The 18,514-nt window shown below is 39.0% G+C and overlaps 1 protein-coding gene across 1 annotated transcript in view; it reads left to right on the plus strand.

Annotated features, from left to right (window-relative positions):
* The window catches only part of ZNF277 (zinc finger protein 277), a 44,758-nt gene that overhangs the window by 3,583 nt on the left and 22,661 nt on the right, over positions 1 to 18,514 (plus strand). The window contains exons 2-3 of the mRNA XM_005519271.3: positions 15,008 to 15,206; positions 18,351 to 18,439. Coding sequence (XP_005519328.2) covers positions 15,008 to 15,206; positions 18,351 to 18,439 — 288 coding nt within the window. The remainder of the gene's footprint in view (positions 1 to 15,007; positions 15,207 to 18,350; positions 18,440 to 18,514) is intronic.

Below are 18,514 nucleotides of genomic sequence, written 5' to 3' on the forward strand. Positions count from 1 at the left end.
CCACAGTCATATCCCTCAAATATTAGAATAATGTCCTTGGTTGTTGGCTGGACTTTGCCTCCAGGCACCCACTGTGCTCACAGCTAGACCTGAGCTCCTTGCATCTTCCCAGATACAGGTCTTCTACTCATTGACTACTGCAGTTTGTATATTGCTAACAAATTACACCTAGATGCACTGTGGTCCCTCCAGTTACTGGTTCTTGGACCTGCAGACTTGGGAGCTGCAGCATCATCTGCAGTTGCTGACACTTAGACTTTGCAGCAGTGTCACACCTAGAACAGTGGATGAATTACACAAAAGAGTAGTTAAGGATTTATTAAGAAGAAGGAAAAGAGGTGATAGGGTGCAGGGTTTGATCAGAGAAGCTTACCAATTGTGTTTAAGTACAACTCACCCTTTTTATTCTATTTTATTATTTCTATTCCACTCCCCATCTCCATTGCCTGGTGCTTGCCCCCTTGCCCCTTCCCTTTCTCTGTGCCCTGTGCTAATTCCTCATAAAGTATGCAAAATCCCACTATCACCTTCTGATCCCATCCACAAACACCCTCACATATGATAATCACACGTTTCCCCTTTCATATCAGTGACAAAAGTTCATCTTGACCCTGTTCAAGGATGTGTGAGTAGTTCCTTTAATGCCATTAGTTCTTGTATTGGCAGAGAAAACTTACTCTGTTTTCACCTGTTCATTAATATTTGTGTGTAATCTACCGCTTTCCTTGTTATTTGTTGTTTCTTTTATACTGAATAGTCCTTAACCAAATAACTGGTGGACTAGGTGCCTTCCCAGGCCCTGCTTCCTTTTACTACCACTCCTATTCAGATCAGATTGAGTGCTCTACACCCTTCCTCTCTCAAATATCCATGGGGGTGGATATCCACATGCATGGTGGTGAATGGCTGCTCGTGTCCGTGGGTGAAACTCCAGCTAGGTGACAGAGCAGCCACTGCCCCCAGCACACAGCTGTCTCTTCTCATCTCTTCACTCATGAGAGATCCTCAGATCTTAGCCTGATGAGCAGCCCACGTGTATCTGCCCATTTCTGTTTCATGTGTTTAGAGGTTGATATCGTCTCAGTACCCTTCCTCAAAAACCCCCACCAGTTCCTAACAGTCATGCATGTGGTTGCATCCTCAGTTGTTTTCCCACAGGGCACTTTCAAGCATCCAGAATACTACCAATGATGTTTCTCGTGTTAAATCTTTGTGTGCAGTAGAGGATTTCAAAACCTGCAGCTTCCACCATACTACAGATTTTGGACAAAGAGAGAAGAAATTCCTTTTATTAGTAGGCATTATAAGCTCTGTAAAGGATGCAGATTAATCATTGTGAGCTGAACAATTAGCAATTACACCTGGAGGACAGGTTCACTAATTAATTCTGGAAGTGCAACACGATTTATTTTAATATGATTACCAGAATGGATCTCCTAAAGCACTATTATTTAAAAATGTTTTAAGAGCCTTTTTTTTTTTGATTTTTAATTAAAAATCCAATCTCAAAGTAATTTTTAAACATTTGCCTGATAAGCAAGTGGATCTTTTGGAGGACTGGAAATTACTAAATTATTGTTGTAAAATCCCCTTTTATGTGCTTCTCTGTTTGAAAATTAAAAAGGAAGAATCCTTTCATGTAGCTGTTACAGTAATATTTTAGTGTTTTTAGCCTTCACATCACACTTCTTAAATACCTGACGATGGGAGAATATACAAGTGAAACTAAATATTTCATTAAACATGTCATAATGGCTTAATAAAATAGGTGATGGATTGTAGTGGTTGGTAATAGAGATCCGAAGTGCCTGTGATTCCTGCCATAATTTTACAAATAATTGTGTTGCAAATGTTCAGTGTATTGTATCTGAAGACAAGGGTCATCCCCACACCTCAGCATGAATGCGTATTTTCTGTTAGCACAAGGCATAGGATATGTTGTATTGCCCAAAAATACCGAGTGAAACTTGCTATTTGGTTTTCTCTGAATTCAGAAAACTTTCATAGTTTAAAAGCGAAGATGGATGGCCTTTATCTTTGTGTTTCATTCTAGTAGTCTAAGCCAATTCTTGCCTGCTCAGTAGCAAGTAAAGGCTTTGCCACATTAACAAACTACCTAGTATCAACCCCTCTATGTTCTAATCAGAGCTCATTTAGATGTGAGCTGCTCCAGACTGCCTCCATGGCTTAAACATGGTAACTTGTTTGCATGTTAAAGCCTTCAAGTTCTTTGAAACCTCTGCTCAGTCTTTCTGTTACCTGCAGTGGAGCAACAGTGAATGGTGTTTCATCAGTCCTCAGATTGATGAAAACCTTTAAACTGTGTTGGCAAATACCTGATTCTTACCCAAAAAAGCTTTTTCATCACTCGAACAAATAATAGATGTGGACATGCTTTATTTAGATGTAGAGGTATAGGCTGGAGAGGTCCTTCAAGTGTTTTGAATCTTCTGAGTGTAACACAGGATAATTTATGCCTGTTGAAACACCTTGTTCAGTGCTTTGTTTTTACTGGGGAGTACTGGTTTTATGGAAGAGCACCGAAGTTGTGGATTCTTGTCAGCAATGATGGCTGCCACAGGGTGTGCCTGTCCTATAAACAGGTCTTAGAGTTCACCCTTTGAGGCTTTAGCCAGCTTCAGCTTTCTTGATGAAGAACCATATGCTTATGCATATGGTTAGCATATGGTTGTGTATATGAACAGTAGGAAAGGAAGAAAAAAACCTGAGGTATTAATGAAATTGCAAGCCTAAAGTATTTTAACTAAAGTTAAAAAAAAGTTCAGTATAGGTTAAATTTGTCTAACCAAACACTCTTCATGACCTTTCCCAGCCCTGTGTGCTTCCTTCCACCATATCCTGTCTTGAAACCTCTGCTAGAATTCTACTTTGTGTGACCATTTATATCCTAAAACTGCAGTTGTTCCCAGTCTCTCTCAGGTTTTTGCTTGACATTCTCCTCCACAAACTCCCAGCAGGCTGAAACTGGGAGAAAAGCCTGAAAGCATTTGAATGTCTTTCTGTGGGCTTTTTAAAGTAGCTTTAAATATTGCATCAATAAAAGCCTCACACAATGCAGGAAAGAACATGACATTCAAGAAGCAGGAGGAAAAAAATGTGGTGAGTTTTGTACAACTTTAAAGCAGGTCTGTGCCTCTGAAGAGCTGGGCACATCATCCTGACCAGTGTCTCACTGAAATCAGGAAATGTGTTTGTAAAAGTCCGGGTTTTTATGCAGAGTTGCTGTCTACAGTACTTAATTATAGTCACTTGAATGGGAAAAGATTAGTGTTCAGTGACCTGATAATTGTTGTATTAAATAATGTATTAATCAGTACCACTAAAACCACATAACCAGACTGAAATTGTGCTGTGGCATCCCTGCCTATGGCTGGGAGCAGGTTGGAACTAGGTGCTCTTTTAGGTCCCTTCTAACCCAAGTCATAGCAGTACATGTTAACTTTTAATGTTTCCACAGGAAATGGATAGATGCAATAGCTCAACCATTGATCCTAAGACCTGATTTTCCAGCAGGTGTTTCAATGATCACTGCTTGTTTGCCATTCTGTCCTAATATTCTGCTATAGTGGACCTTTAAGTTAGAAATTGTAGTAGGTGTTTTGTCAGTAGCTTCAGTGGTCCACAGACACTCATCTGTGCTTTTTAATACATCTCAACTGTGTTTCTTGAAATTTTCTTTCGATTTTTTTGCCTCTTGTTTTCACTGGACCATGTCTTCCAATTGTTTTTTTTTGTTTTGTTTTGTTTTTTGTTTTGTTTTTTGTTTTGTTTTTTTTATTAAATTTAATGGGTTTTTGTCTGATTTTTATGACTCACAGGCCAGTGTGAACTGGCCCAGCTGTTTCTGTTTGATTCTGGTCATCCTCTCGTTTGTCATCAGAGACTCTGTACCCAAGGAGAAGCTGCTTGCCCTGTGTAGTTGCAGCAGGTTAAACGCCTTCTGTTTACCCCTCTGGTATAGAAGCTCTATAACTTGACAAGCCATCCGTTTCAAGCTCATGATTTTTCGTGGTGTGCCTCTGTTCACCTGAACAAATAACAGGGCACAGTAGATAAAGGTGCCACAGTCCCTGCAACTGGTACTGCACGGTTTGGCATTTCTGCTTTGGATTACATAAATCCATTTGAGTGTTCCCACACCAAGCATCCCCTTGGTTTAGACCCAGGCATTTCTGTTAAGGGTTGGGATGTATTTTTCATATACCTGGGCTCCAAACAAATCCTGTTCACATGCTCCAAAACAGATTTCTAAACCCAGGCAATGCACAAAGCAGCTGGAGAGTGATGGGGGGCTGCAAGATTCCTGTGTGGGTCAGAGCTGTGCTGAGATGCAAGAGGAGAGACAGGGCTGGTGGGCAGCTTGGGGAAGCCTGGCACAGCACCTTCCCATCCAGAACCTCATGTCAGGTTCATGGCATGTGCCCCAGGGTGGGCCTGTGAGTCCCGTGGTGGAAGTGCACGAGGCTCACAATATAAAACAGGCAATGGTTATGAAACAAATGCGAGCAGTTCTGAGTGATACCGCTGTCAGAGGAGCATTTTGCTAGCATTTGTCTTGACCAGTGTGCCAGTACCAAATTTTATTATGACTCTGTAATGCATGATTAAATGAGGTAGAGATTTTTCTCTGAAGACCGGTATGTAAAAAAAAACATCCTGCTGGAAGTTTTAATTTGATTTTGTCTTATATGGAATGAAAACATGCAGTCTGTGTCATTACTGTACTAATTTAATATTCGGGAGCCTGCATGTATTTATACAGTTAGCAAAATGTTGCCTGAAAAATGTAAGCAACTTGTATCACTAACTCAAACATTCTAATTCTATTTCTTAATGAAGTTAATTTCAATTATTGTATCGTCCGTGTTCATGAGCTACAATAACACTATCAGTTAGTAAGCAAATATCATACCTGGGGAGTCAAGATTATTTGTGTTATATGCTTAATGAATGCACAGAGGAGAATATCACAAAAATATTTATTTCAAACTCTGGTACCAAGTCAGAATACTCTCACAGAAATTTAATATAGCCTGCTCTGAGATGTCCCTGGGATCTATAAGACATAATTATTTGAACCCTGACTTAAAAATACTTTCCTCTCAAAATAATTCTCAAAAATGTATGCGTAAAGAGTATAAATAGTGGATTATTTGAAGTACAGTCAAAGCTTTGTTTTCCTGAATCATGGTATCAGTTAGGCTGAATTATGTTGATTCACATCACTGCACATTATAATGAACTTTCCTTTTGAGCCACTGTTTTTTCCAGTTTGAATACTGGTTTATGGAGGTTTGATTCTAAAAGTAGAAACCACTTATTTTGCTACTCTCCATGTGGAAAAACTCCAGTTCGCTGAGAAAGCAGCAACAGACCACAGAGATTCTAACATCACAGGACCTCTTCCTTATACAGATTCTTCATTAACTACAAAATTCACTTAATTCAGCCTTGAAGGCTCTCTGTGTGTCAGGAAGCTCAATCAGAATATCTGAGATTTCAGCCTGTTCTGTCAGTATGACACCCACATACACAAGGATGCCAGAAATGAGACCTCTCAGGATGCATTTTGAGCCTTGCCTAGTTCTAATTTATACAAGTCTGAAAAAATTAAAGTGATATTTAAAGTATTTAAAATAAAAGTTTCACACTATTTGTAGTTGGTTTTTTTTTCACATACTTGCCTTTTTCAAGAAAAGTCTATCACTGGAAAAGTTGTAAAGCCTGCAATGCAAACGTTTTAGTTAGGAGCATGGTAGAAATTCCCATCATAATGACATGGGGTGTCTTACAGGAACTGCTGAAGCAGGCTTTATGTTTTTAAGGCAAAACAAACAGCTTTTTCTTTAGTTACAAAGTGTAAAGCAATTGTTTAAAAAGACCACAAGGCAATTCTTTAAACATCAAAAGGATAAACGTGCTTGGAAATTGAATCCTGTCAGAGGAAAAGAACACGTGACAAGAAAAGGGAAATCCTTGTAATAAAGCATTATTGATCACTACTAAATGATCATGATAAAAAGTGGAGAGTAAGGTAATTAATCTGTTTTACATTGCAATGCTGGAATACAAGTTACTAGGCTCGGTACAGTATTTGTTAAAGGCACTGCAAAGATAAATTATAGCAATGAAGTATTACTATCCATATTAAACACATTGTTAAGACCCCCTCCTTTCTGGGAGAGCTACGGTCAAGACACAGTAAATATAAAGTAAGACATGCCTTTTTCCAGCTTGCTGCTGTTTGCAGAGGGTTAAGCAGTGATAACATACACAAATACTGCATTTGGATATACATTTTTTAACTTATGATGCCTTCCAGTATGTATTTTTTAATGTTTTTAAATGCTGGTCTAGATCACCTTGACAGAAGATTGTACTTTTCTTTTTTTTATTTCTTTTTTTCCCCAGGAGCCTTCATATGAAAATAGCAGAAATTCTGTCTTTATACCTTAACTTTAAACAGCATTGCTTTTGTGTTATTATTATGATGTTTTTGTTATTCCTTTGTGCTAAATAGCAAGTTTACCAGAAAAAAGCTGCTCATTTTTGTTAGATAGATTTGGGTGGTAAGTACAGAAGAAGAACCTGGATGGTCACGTTTGTCCTTCTATTTCAAATTCTTCTGTTGGATATTTTCTTCCTCTTCTTTGTAACTCAATATTCTGAGTTTCAGGCAACATAATTACTTGTTAATCTTTCCAGATAATAGCCTAGGGTTTAGTCATTGCTTCTAATCCCTTATTTTAGTACACAATATGGATCTCAGTTCTCCATGTCTACCAAATGATGTGATCACACTAAACAAGGAAGAGTAAACAGAAATTTTGTTTAACAGTAGTCATAAGAAATCAGAGAAGTTCTAAAAAGTATAATAAAACTATTCAGTATATAATTCTGAAGTAGATAAATATTATTTCATTCTTATGACCAAAATATTAAACCCTGAGTTTAGTTACACTAATGTCTGTGTCATTTACTCAGAAATGAGGCATTATACAGCTCTGAGCTTTCAGTAGAACCTGCTGTAGTGTGTTAAATATTTATAAATTGCATATTAACATCAGCATTTAAAAATTTTTATGAATACTTACTAGGGTCACTTTCATTAGTGTGGGTGTGGACATGTGTGTCCCTCTGTGTGAGAACAGTAGGTTTTGCCCTGGGCTTTACAGATGTGGGCGTTTGTCTGGGCTCCAGTAGAAAGACAACAAGCAGTGGCATGTATCTGCTGCTGAACTGGGCAGTAATGTAGTCTATTATTTAAACATGATCTTATTGGCAAGCACATTGGTTTTGTTTTATTAAAATTCCAACACTTAACATTTTTATTAATCACTTTCCCAGTCCTATTCAGTTGTGTTCTGATGCCTGTGCTGCGGTACCCATAGCAACACTTGTTAATGCTAATGAAACTGCACCATCCTAAGCTCCCCGACAGAGCAACCCTGTTAAATATGGCTATTAAGCACAGTTGTATTTCTGTTAGTTCCAGCTCCCAGCAGACACCTGCTCTATAGAAACTCTGTTCTGAGTTATTAGAATTCGGTAACTTACAGCTTTTCTTAAAGCTGTCATTTAACTGGAATAAAATTCTCATATTCCTAGACAGCAAATGCTACAGAATACGTACAGTTTCTGTAAAAGTGACAAGCTTTAGCTGTAGGATTAAGTGTCCTTTTGAAGTGCTCATTTGCATTCAATGAAAAAACAGGCAGGGTTGAGACTGATTGATCTTGGGGGAAGCTTCAGGATGTGTTGTCCCCTAGAGCACATGGATATTTTAACTAAGTATCATTCATAGTGTGTTAACAAGCAGAAGTAATAGCTAAATAATTCCTCATGAACTCAGACTTAATTCAGCTTAATAGAAGTACTTGAGGGCTATAATATATTGAGTTAGAAGATGATTATGTACATTGATTCTTCTTTCACTAGGAAGCATATTTGCATGTAGTATTGGTGAGGACCATGACAGGGTGTTGTATTTTCATTATTCTGAGTTTTGGCTTTGAATACTGTTTATTTGGCAAGTCATTAGTCATCCATCTTTTGTACTCTGGAAAACAAAGGAAAAATCCTGTAATCACTATAAAATTACTTCCAATAATATGGCCACAAATTAGGAATGCTGCTGTGCCAACAAATAGATGCTGCAGTGCCAGGGCTGCAAAATGGGGAAGTGTCAAGTATGTATTTCAAGTGTCCAGCCGATCCTTCTCAATACTCTTTCATCGTCTCAAAAACAATTGGTTCCAAAACAAAGCTTTAAAACTGCTCATTTCCTAAAGAGTTTTAAATGCAGCACTCTTTTGTGCAGAATTACCTATAGGAATACAGGTTGGGTCCCCAGTGTAGCCTCCGTAGGGGCTTGGTTGTTTCGGCAACTAAACGGTTTTGCCATGTAATCAATGAGAATTTGGGGGAGGGCGCTCAGCCTTTTTGTTTTCCATTCAGCATCTGTTGGGGTGCTAGTGTGGAGTGCCAGGTTTGCTAGGTGTCTTTTGTTTTCCTGTCATTCTTTCTTGCCTTTGTTCTTTTCGTGTCCAAAAACCTGTCTTCTGTTCATTATTTGGACTCCTGTACTCACCAGTATGTCTTTGTTGTGTTCATTTTTGTTTTAGGATCATTTCAGGTTCTTGTGCTAATCTCCTCATAATATTAACCAGCTGCATTAATGAGATAATAAACCAGATTTGTTGGTAATGAATTGATCCATTCAACTATTGAATTTAATTAGAAAGACACTTAACATTCCAGCAGATGTTCTTATTTTGTTTCATTATCCTTGTGTTACCAACAGTGGGATATTTACATTGTAAAGTCCTCAGCCTAAGGCCTTGTTGCTGTGCCATAGTCTACAAAAAATGACAGGAAACACATAAATATGTCTTAAGCAAATTTGTATGAATTCCTTTTTGATCATTTAAATTCTCAGACTTTGCAATGCTTTGAATTTTCAAAGTACTATTCATTTAATAATCAATCAATTAATCTGTTTTAAAATAGTTCAATTTCTTCTTCCCTCGTTAAAAACCCTTGTCTTTGGACTTACCTACTTTTCCTCCAGTCTTGTGACTCTCATTCCTTTTTATCTAGTGGCAAAGCTTCAAAAAGAAGGATGTGAGTGTTCCTGTGCTCAGCATTCCCTGCAGAGCAGTTTATGGAGTTTCTCCCTCAGCTTGCTGGTTGCCTGCTGGAGGAGTCTGCTGCTCCCTGGGCTCTGAGGCTGGCTGCAGGTTGCATCAGGGCCAAGCTGTGTGGGTGAAGAGTTCTAACAGTGAAGTTACTTCATTTATCTGAACCCATATGCCTCCACTTTCTAGTCAGAGAATGTAATTCATGCAGCAGTGTTTAGTTTGTCCCAGAGCTAGTCAGAGCAGACAGTTCAGATGTACAACCAAGTAGAATTGAGCACAAGAGCTCCGCACTGCACTTAGTGTGCCCATGCTGGCAACAGTGGATTCTGCAAACTGAAGCCAGTGCCGAGTGTCCTTGTTATCAAGCAGTGAGAGAATCTTAGTGGCTTCTTTCCCTTTGTGTGTAATGCCTTTGAAGAAACCTTGTACACTGTGGCAGGCTTATGCTAAAATTGTATGAGGCAGCTGAGGCTGTAAAGCTGAGAAGAGAGGAGGAAGCTGGGAGGAAGGCTCTGTTTCACCTTACTGCTTCTCGCCATGCACTCCATAGTTTGCTCTTGCCCTTGGTGGACTCTTGTGTGACCATTCTCAACATTCTTTAACAGAAAGAAGAGAAGGTTCTTAATGGTAAAGAGTTGGATTGACTCATCACAGGATTTGGCAAGCCTGGAAGACAGCACAAGCAGAAGGGCAATGGTACATGGTTAGGAGTGGTGGGATAAGGTGGAGAAGAACAGGATAATGAGACATCTCTGTGCTTCTTGGTGGCAGCAAGCAGTTACACTGGCTAAACATCTCTGGCGACCTTGCCTTTCGAAACTCCCATTCAAATGCTGAATCTTTCCTTCCTTTTCTTTCAGATAATAATATCTCTTGTATTGGCCGTAAAATTGCACAGCATATTGTTCTGTGATAATTGCATGTGTAATTGTGCAGGTGGAGTACATTGCCTGTTCTGCTGTAGTCTGTGTTATAACTGTGTGGGTGTAACGTTTACTTAATTGTGCAAATGAACATTGGTTTTGAATAATTGTATTCAAAAGTAAAAATGTTCCAGGAAGGAAAGTTAATCCATTTTCATCTTGTTGCTTCACTAGCTGTGAAGATGAACTAGTCTATATCAAACAATTCTTAAAGTAAAATAAAGCCATATAATTTCTATAACAGGCAGCCTTTTTTTATTTAGTTTTTTTGTTTTCCCCACTTGTGGTGGTGTGTACAGTCCCTGCGCAGGGATCAGAAATCCATTGTACTGGGTATCCTGTGGCTGCTTATGAAAAACAGTGCTTAATTCCAGTTTTGAAAGTAAATTGTTTTCTATACCATCTCATTCTCAGATATCTTCAGAGTATTTGTTTTATTTTCCCCTGAAGAACTCGGTATACATCTTAGTTTTAGTTTTCAAAGAATGTATTCCTCTGTTCTTTTCTTTCTACTAATCTGCATTTTTTAGCTCTGAATTAGCTGTTAAAGACCATAGTTTTATCTGTCCTGTTAAAGGTTGAACAACATGGTGTCAGCTGCCAGTTCTGTGATTGAGAAAGGGATTTTCTTAGTTCCTGAGTTCAGAGGGCTTTCTGTGAAGCCTTTGGGATATCTCTTTGCATAACAGTCATGCTGTTTTTCTGTTAGGCAGAGAAGAAAAACTCAGGGTCAACAACATGATTCATCCAAAACTCAATGGATGAGTTTTATAGGGCTCTCTTCTCATAGGGAGTCTGCTGAGTCCTGTGCTGTTCATCACAGACACAATAGGAAGGGTGATATATTTTGCTGTTAATACATGTTTTTTTCCCTAAGTGGTAAGTAAGAGGGCCAGCTGAAGCATTGTAGGGAATCTCCTGTTATTTGAGCAAATTGTACCCAAAAAAGTGCTACTCAGTGTTAACGAATGCAGAGTAACACACAGAGTGAACACACAAAGGGTATGACCACTGTCTTGTGCATTAACACCTGATTCACAACTTAGGAGACTTTGAATCATTGAAGAGAATCAGTGGATAATTCAGCAATCCTAAAAGCAAGCGAAATACCAGAAATAAAAAGTGAATAGAGGAGAGATGGAAAAAGAAAAACCTGTGCTGATTTAGAAACATATTTTCTTCCACTCTTGGACATTTTCAAGCTACCTCATACCATGGTACATGAAGGGTAGAGTAGAACTAGCCTCGAGATGAACCAGGACATCGAGGAATAAAGGGCCGTTATGAAAACATGAAAAGTTGATGCAAGTTTTTGTAGGTGTTGAAAGACCAGCAATTTGAAATAGTGCAGAAATAAGTCAATGGAGAGAAAAAACGTAGAAGCTGCTTAACTGAGAGACTCATATAGACTTTGACTTAAACTCTCCATAGTCAGACTTCTGGGAGACTATTCTATTTGTGTGAATACTGTTTGTTTGCCCTATTTTTTTACTACCCCTAGGTAACTGCTTCTCACCCTTGTCAAACAGGGCACATGCACTAGAGGGGTGTTTAATCTGTCCCTGTGAAGTTATTCTTGTTGCAGTAGATTCTAAGAGAAAAGCTTGCTACTTTTACTTCATTTAAAATTGTCTCTGCATGTAGGAGTCTTGGAGTCTGAGAATGCATCTAAGAGTTTTCATTTCCCTGTTAGCCCTGAGCTGTGCTATGGTTAACAGCTTTTATTCAGTACCTGTAATCACTGTTCCAGATAGAAAAACACAATTAGCTGTTTTTGCAGGGATTTCAATATTATGCTTAGATTTATTTGTACTGTTTTGAGGTTTGTGCTACATTAGTTCGGTAAGTGCTACGCTAAAGGCTGTGCATTTGTTCAGCTCTGTGCATTTATTCTCTTGTTTAGTGTATTTTGTAGCAGATGAGTAAAAAGATATTTACATGGATTCCTTTTTCCTTTGCCTCTTCTTTTAAGTGCCTTCGAAAGAAATTGCATAAGCTTCTGCATTTGCCAAACTGCTCTGGTAGCCTAAAGTTATTCTCTTTTAGTGTTAGCTACTCTGTTTCCGAAGCAAAAAAAATCTTCACCCAGTTTATTCCTTTCAGCAGCTCATGACTACAGTTAAAGACTTAGCAGTTCTGTTTTTCCAGCCCAAGCGGTTGCTATTCACAAGCACCTTTAGAAAATAACTGTATCAGCTCCTTATCTAAGTTTCATACCAGCTCCTGCTGTACACACCTACCTGTTGAAAGTTGAGGCAGGTGTTTACTTATTTGTATTTCTAAAGGTTTAAATAGATCATTGCCAGAGACCTATACCAAAACATAACAAAAAGCAGTGTTGCTGCTTACTGGGTACTGTTGAACTGGCTGAGAGAGTATCTTCTTAGTTCAGTTGGCATCAGCAATTGCAAAGGAAATTAAGTTCTACTTTTCTCAGTAAACATGGTTTAATGCTTCTTCAGGCAACAGAACTGACTGTAAGAATGGAGAAAGCTGGACTCTTGCAGGTACCATCAATTTTGCTTGGGAGATTTGACTCTTTCATGAGGATTGCTCTAGCACATAGTGTGGCCTGTGCTGTTCCTAAAACAGGACAAAATGGAACAATTTCTGTAATGCCAGTTTAAAGAAATTTCTGAGGGAAGGGAATGGGCTAAAGTGTAGATAAAATTATGAGAAGGAAAGTGTTAGATTGTGCACAGCAGTTGCCTTGCTCCGGGTAATACCATGCTCTGTGTGCTGCCATCTTTCCACAGTGCTTAGTTTTATGGGATAAATTGAATTCAGTGCAACCTAGACATCAGTCTTCAGTCAAGTCAGTGCCTTTCCAGGAAGTTGTATTTTTCAGAAGTCCTAAGTAGAAGCCTCAGCAGCTGTGCAGGGCATCTATATTGTTCCAGGAGCAGCATAGAGCTGATAAAGCTGTGTTTCCTATGGTTTTATACCCTTTACCACCTGTGAAGTGGCTCCTACCTTCCAGTAGCTCCAGCTTACCCTCAGTCCCCTGGGGCACCCCATCAGGGAGCCTTGCCTGTGTCGTGGCTGCTTTGGAGCACAGCATGTCCACGCTGGCAGAGCAGACACTGCTGGACAGTGTGTGTGGGGTGGAGGACAAGGTCTCACTCCCCTCTCTGTGCCTGTTCCGCTGCCTGAACACAGATTTGTCACAGAACTTACAGGGGCTTCCCAGGTCCGTCTCTGAATGGGATTCTACAGCCCTCCTTTGGTTATTTCAGAGTCTTGGTAGAAGGTGGGGTAGAGCACTGGTACATTAACTTATTCTCCTGGGAAAAAAGCTAAATTACTGTGAATTTTTAAATTATTTTTCAAATTTTCCATGTGAGCAAATTACCACAGTCAGATTTAGTATACTTGCCAATGTATAACATATATATGTGTTTTTTGTAGACTGAAAGTTGCTTCTTCTGTCTAGTAAATATTAATTAAGGTACCTTTAACCATGCATATTTTAAAAGTCACGTGTGACAAAATAACAGACTTGAGAGAAGGCCTATCTTTGGAAACTGATGCCCAGGAGGTTCCCTCAGAATATCAGGAAATGGCACTGTGAGGGTGTCTGAGCACTGGTGTAGGTTGCCCAGGGAGGTTGTGGAGTCAAAGCCATTTGCATGTGGTCCTGGGCAACCAGCCCTGGGTGGTCCTGTGTGAGAGTCCTCCTTGACCAGATGACCTCCAGAGGTCCCTTCCAGTCTCATCCATTGTCATTCTGTGAAATTTCATTTTTCTACAGAGGTGTTCATGTCACTGCAGGAATCCAGAGACGCAGTTTATTCTCCTGCTGCACAAGCTAACTTCATAATGCAAGAGTCCTGGACGCCCATGTTTTCAGTTTTCAGCTTCAAGAGGGCAGGAAAATGGGGAGCTTTCTTCTGTTTACTCTTTGCTATCCAAAATTGATGTAGCTAAAATTGAAGATGCGTGTTGAAATTGGCATTTGCTTCCAAGATAAACCCTAACCCAAGACTGAGGTATGACTAATTTGGAAAATGGACACTACAATTTACTTCTGGACAGCTGGAATTTGGTTAGGCTAATGGGGCCAACTGTTGAGCTCTCTGGGTCAGTGTTTCTTAATGAATTGTACTAATTCATGCCAATGGAAGAGCTTATGAATTTAGACCAGTGTTGTTTAAATGGGGAACACACACATATAACCCCAGGACAGCATGTGGCAGTGATTCACCTCTGTGTGGTGTCATTTGAGGAACCTGTGTCTGACTGATATAGCATGGTACAAACATGGGCCATTGACCTTTCCACATGGAGCATGGCTGCCCCTTCCTCAACATCTATACAATTAGAAAGTGTTCCAGTGGGCATAAACGTCTGTGTGGCAGTAATCTTTGTCAAGGATAGTCTTCTGTCATAGAACAGTAAATTAGATGTTAATGGGGAAAAAAAAAGGCAAGACAAATGCATATCTTCAAGAGACAGTCAGAAAATCATAGAAGTATTCTGCAATAAATAAAAGTATAATTAGGAAAATTAACATGCCAAACAGCTTGTGCTATACAGTCTAAATCTTTTCCGATACTCTGAGCAATTTGACTCAGGGAGCCACAAAGAGAGCAGCTTCATTCATATCAGCAGGTAGGTTAGATAGTAAGAAGAAGAAAAGTATATTTCCCATCATAAAATTTGTTTAGTAATAAGCAGAGCATTTGTGTGTGACTGACTGGAGTTTCATTTGAGACAGACACCTGAGAACTGTCCTGTGCTGACCTCCCACTGTCCTTCTTGGAATCAGTGCAGTCAACCTGCTTACATGCATCTTGCTCCTCAAGTGATCCATGCAACAAAACCAAGACTCAAACAGGTTTTACATGTACTACCTAAAAGTACTCCAAGAGCTCTACATTTATTTACTTAGTCAAAACTAATTATTATTATTATTTATTTTAGATACTGAGTGTATTTTGGAGCCGCTGTCTCTGCCAGAAAGTCCAGGTGGTGTTGATGCTGTAGAAGGTCCTCCCTATGTGCCTTGTATTTTCTGCACAGAATGCTATGTCTTAGCAGAACAAAACCAGCTCCTGAAGCACATGATTATTGAACACAAGCTCGTCATAGCAGATGTGAAACTGGTTGCAGATTTTAGAAGGTAAGGGTTATATAATTTAAAATGAGTGTGTGTGTGTGTGCAGATGTTATTGAAGGCTTTGGAAAACTAGAGATCATCTATTTTAAAAGACATTGTGGGAGGAATTCTGTTAATTCTTCTTACAAGCAATTTTCTGCTGGACTGTAAGGTTGTTTTCTTATTTCCTTCCCTCTCTCTAGTGCCTAGATGTTGCTGGGACTAGGGAGCTCAGTTTTAGAATACATGGCAATCCCTGTGTTTGACATTTTTTTATATATCCTAGGGTCTTCTCAGATCCTGCCACTAATCAACAAGTTGTGTCCAAACCAGATAGCTGTTTTTTAGCAAAGCCCATTCCAAACAATCAGCTGTCTTAATGTGGGGTTTTGTTTGTGTAGGGCAAGACTATTTCTACCCCTGTAGAATGTCCTAATGCTGTGTATTGTCCATAGAAGCTGCTCAGAATAGGATCTCTCACATTCTGGGATGAAATTTGTTTGTGCTACTTTAAGGACAGTATTCCCCCATCAAAATCACATCTAATCCTTAACTGTGCTTTACTGTTACATTACTTTGCTACTTTCATCTTTACTACTTTACTACTTTATATCATGCTTTACTACTGTCATCTGCATACAACTGTGACTCCTTCTACAGCTGTGTCATTGGTCATCTCACCAGGGTCACATTTGGCTTTCTCTTTCTTAACTTCCTCTAGCAGCTGGCATGGCCCCAGCTGGCTTATAGCTTCAGAGACAAGGTACTTGCTTGGCATTTTGCTTTCCACAGTAATGTGTGGGCCAGGAGGAAGGCTACCTGCCAGTCTATGGATAGTTCTGCTGTAGTATTTAAGTGTTAGATGGCTAATTTCTCAACTAGAATGAGTTTTCTAGTAGGCCTTCTGTTACTAGTTACTCAAAGTCAAGACCTTGTGTCTATCAAGACTCAAAAAAAAAAAAAATAAATAATACAATATAATTTATGAAGAGAAATGTAAGCCATATAAATCCTTAATCAAATGTATGAGCTTAACATTGCTTAAAATTGAAAACTGATGGTAGTTCTTGTTTGCTTTTCTGCTGAAGGCAGACAGGGAGAATGTACTGTTCTTTGGAGATAGTGCTAGGCTTTTTGGGTAAGTAAAGGAATCGGAGCTGCTCAGTCATGGACCGCCAGTCTAAGCATGCTTGGGGGAATTATTTTGCATTAATAGAAATGTATTTTAAAATCATCCCTTCCAAAAGTGCCCATTTAGATTCTTTTTGCTGCTAATGCAATTGGAAGGTAGCCAAATCTTATAGAAAGTGGCCCCAGGACATGAAATGATGGAATTGTTGCTCTGAAGTGTGCTTTCTCTGACTTGCTGTATTAGTAAAATAGTCTAATACTATGCACAAAAAAGAGAGTATATTCTGAAGTGTTGAACTGAGGTGTGAAAAATACAGGGATCAACTCTGCAAAGATAGTATTCTTTTTATACTTAGCAGTGAGTTACAGCCAGCCTTAGGAATACATTTCTTGACAGAACTGCAAGAAGTGGATAATCCAGAAAAGATGAATGCTAATGGAAAATTTTTTCTTTTTAACTTCGAAGAGTAAAGATAAGTTGGTATAAGGGCAGAGGGAAGAGATAAAAGGAATAAGCTTCTGCTTCATGAGGCAACATGATCACTCGTTCTGTCTCCCTGGAAATATCACAAGGCGTTTGTTTTATCTGATCATTGATTATTTGGGTTAAGTCTTACGATATGAAATCCCTTAGCTGTAATTTCCATGACACAGACAGTTGTGGGCAGTTACGGGTTTGTACCAGTGTTCATTTCTCTCAGTGGAAGGGACAGACTTTTATTAAATGAGCTCTTGAAATCTCTCCATTTGCACATTTATGTCCTAAAAGCTCAAGGATGACTTAGTCTGGAAGTATTGTCATTCTGTTTAGCAGCTGTTTCGATGTGCATTGCAAACAGAGGAGTAGGCAGGGGGGTAACTAAAGACTCACCTCTTTCTTACTGACATCTGATGGTGCTGCTGAATGAGCCTCAGCCACGTGTGGTGGCTTCACCGTGCTCAGGTGTCTGCTGCACCAGAGGTTGTCCACTCCATGTCAGAGTTAGCAGAAAGAAAGATGTGCTGATTCCTTGTGCTGCAGTTGAAGTCATCAAATATATTAGGTGAGAATGGTAGAGGCAGTGTGAGCCACTATGGGACGTGATAACTGTGCAAAGTAAACTTAGAGCTTGCACAAATATTAAAAGCTGCAGCTGTTCTTTTCCAGTTTGGTGGCTCATAATAAGAAGCAATCATTGAATAGCCTTTACTTTACCAACTCAAAACAAGATTTATATCATACATGAGTAAAAATTTAAGCAAGCACTTAAGCATTTTCAGATTATTTTTTATAGTAAAATTCTGAATAATTGGCACAAGAGTTGCTTGGTTCCCTTCATCATATAAATGAAGTGATGATTTCTTCTTGGTTAGACAGTAGCTTCCTAGTTCAGTGGAAATCTAATCTCGGTTGTGTTCTGTTGATGCAGCTGTAATACCAACAAAGATAGTACAGAATGTTTTTAAACAACTGTTGTTGATGGGTTAAATTTTCAAGATGTGTTTAAGTCTTTTCTTATTCTGTCTGCTGTCTTACCCCCAGGTGTTCAGGGACTTCATTTTTCTGTCTTTCCAAGTTGTCTGCCAAGTTACTGCTTTCACTGTAACTCCACAGGAGACCTGCCAAAACCTCACTTTTGTCAAGTTGGTGTTTTTACTGAGTTTCAGCTTCCTGACTGCATCTTGCAAAACACAGAGCACAATATTTTGGGAATTTGAGAATGCTCTGTAATATATCTTTTCAGTAAAGATGCAGCTGAATGGCACTTCTGTCTGAAGATGTCAATAGGTCACAGTGTTTATGCAAAGCTTGGTGCAAATCTGCTTATTGAGTTCTTCACTTTGACAGCATGGTTAAACCCAGTTTAAGTGAAACTGAATTAATTTCATAAAATTGAAAACTAATATGAAGGAAGAAAAAAGGGACATAGGAGTTAAAAAAAAAACAAAAACACTTTAGAATTTAGAGGATGAAAAAAAGCAAGAGCTAGTCAATTTTTTATTAAAAGTTTTTTGGTGTTTCCTTTTTCACTGATCGTCTCCCCCTTATTTTTAAAGCTACATCTTGTACTGGAAGAGGAGATTTGCAGAACAGCCTATCACAGACTTTTGTAGTGTGATAAGAACAAATTCAAAAGCTCCATTAGGTAAGTATGCTGCTTGCTTATTCCCTGGTGGCAGATCATGTGATAATTTCTGGCATGTACTGCTGCTTTGATCAG

This window comes from Pseudopodoces humilis, chromosome 5, assembly GCF_049639895.1.
Source record: "Pseudopodoces humilis isolate 2021_Gansu_Grassland_sample_001 chromosome 5, ASM4963989v1, whole genome shotgun sequence".
NCBI lineage: Eukaryota > Metazoa > Chordata > Aves > Passeriformes > Paridae > Pseudopodoces > Pseudopodoces humilis.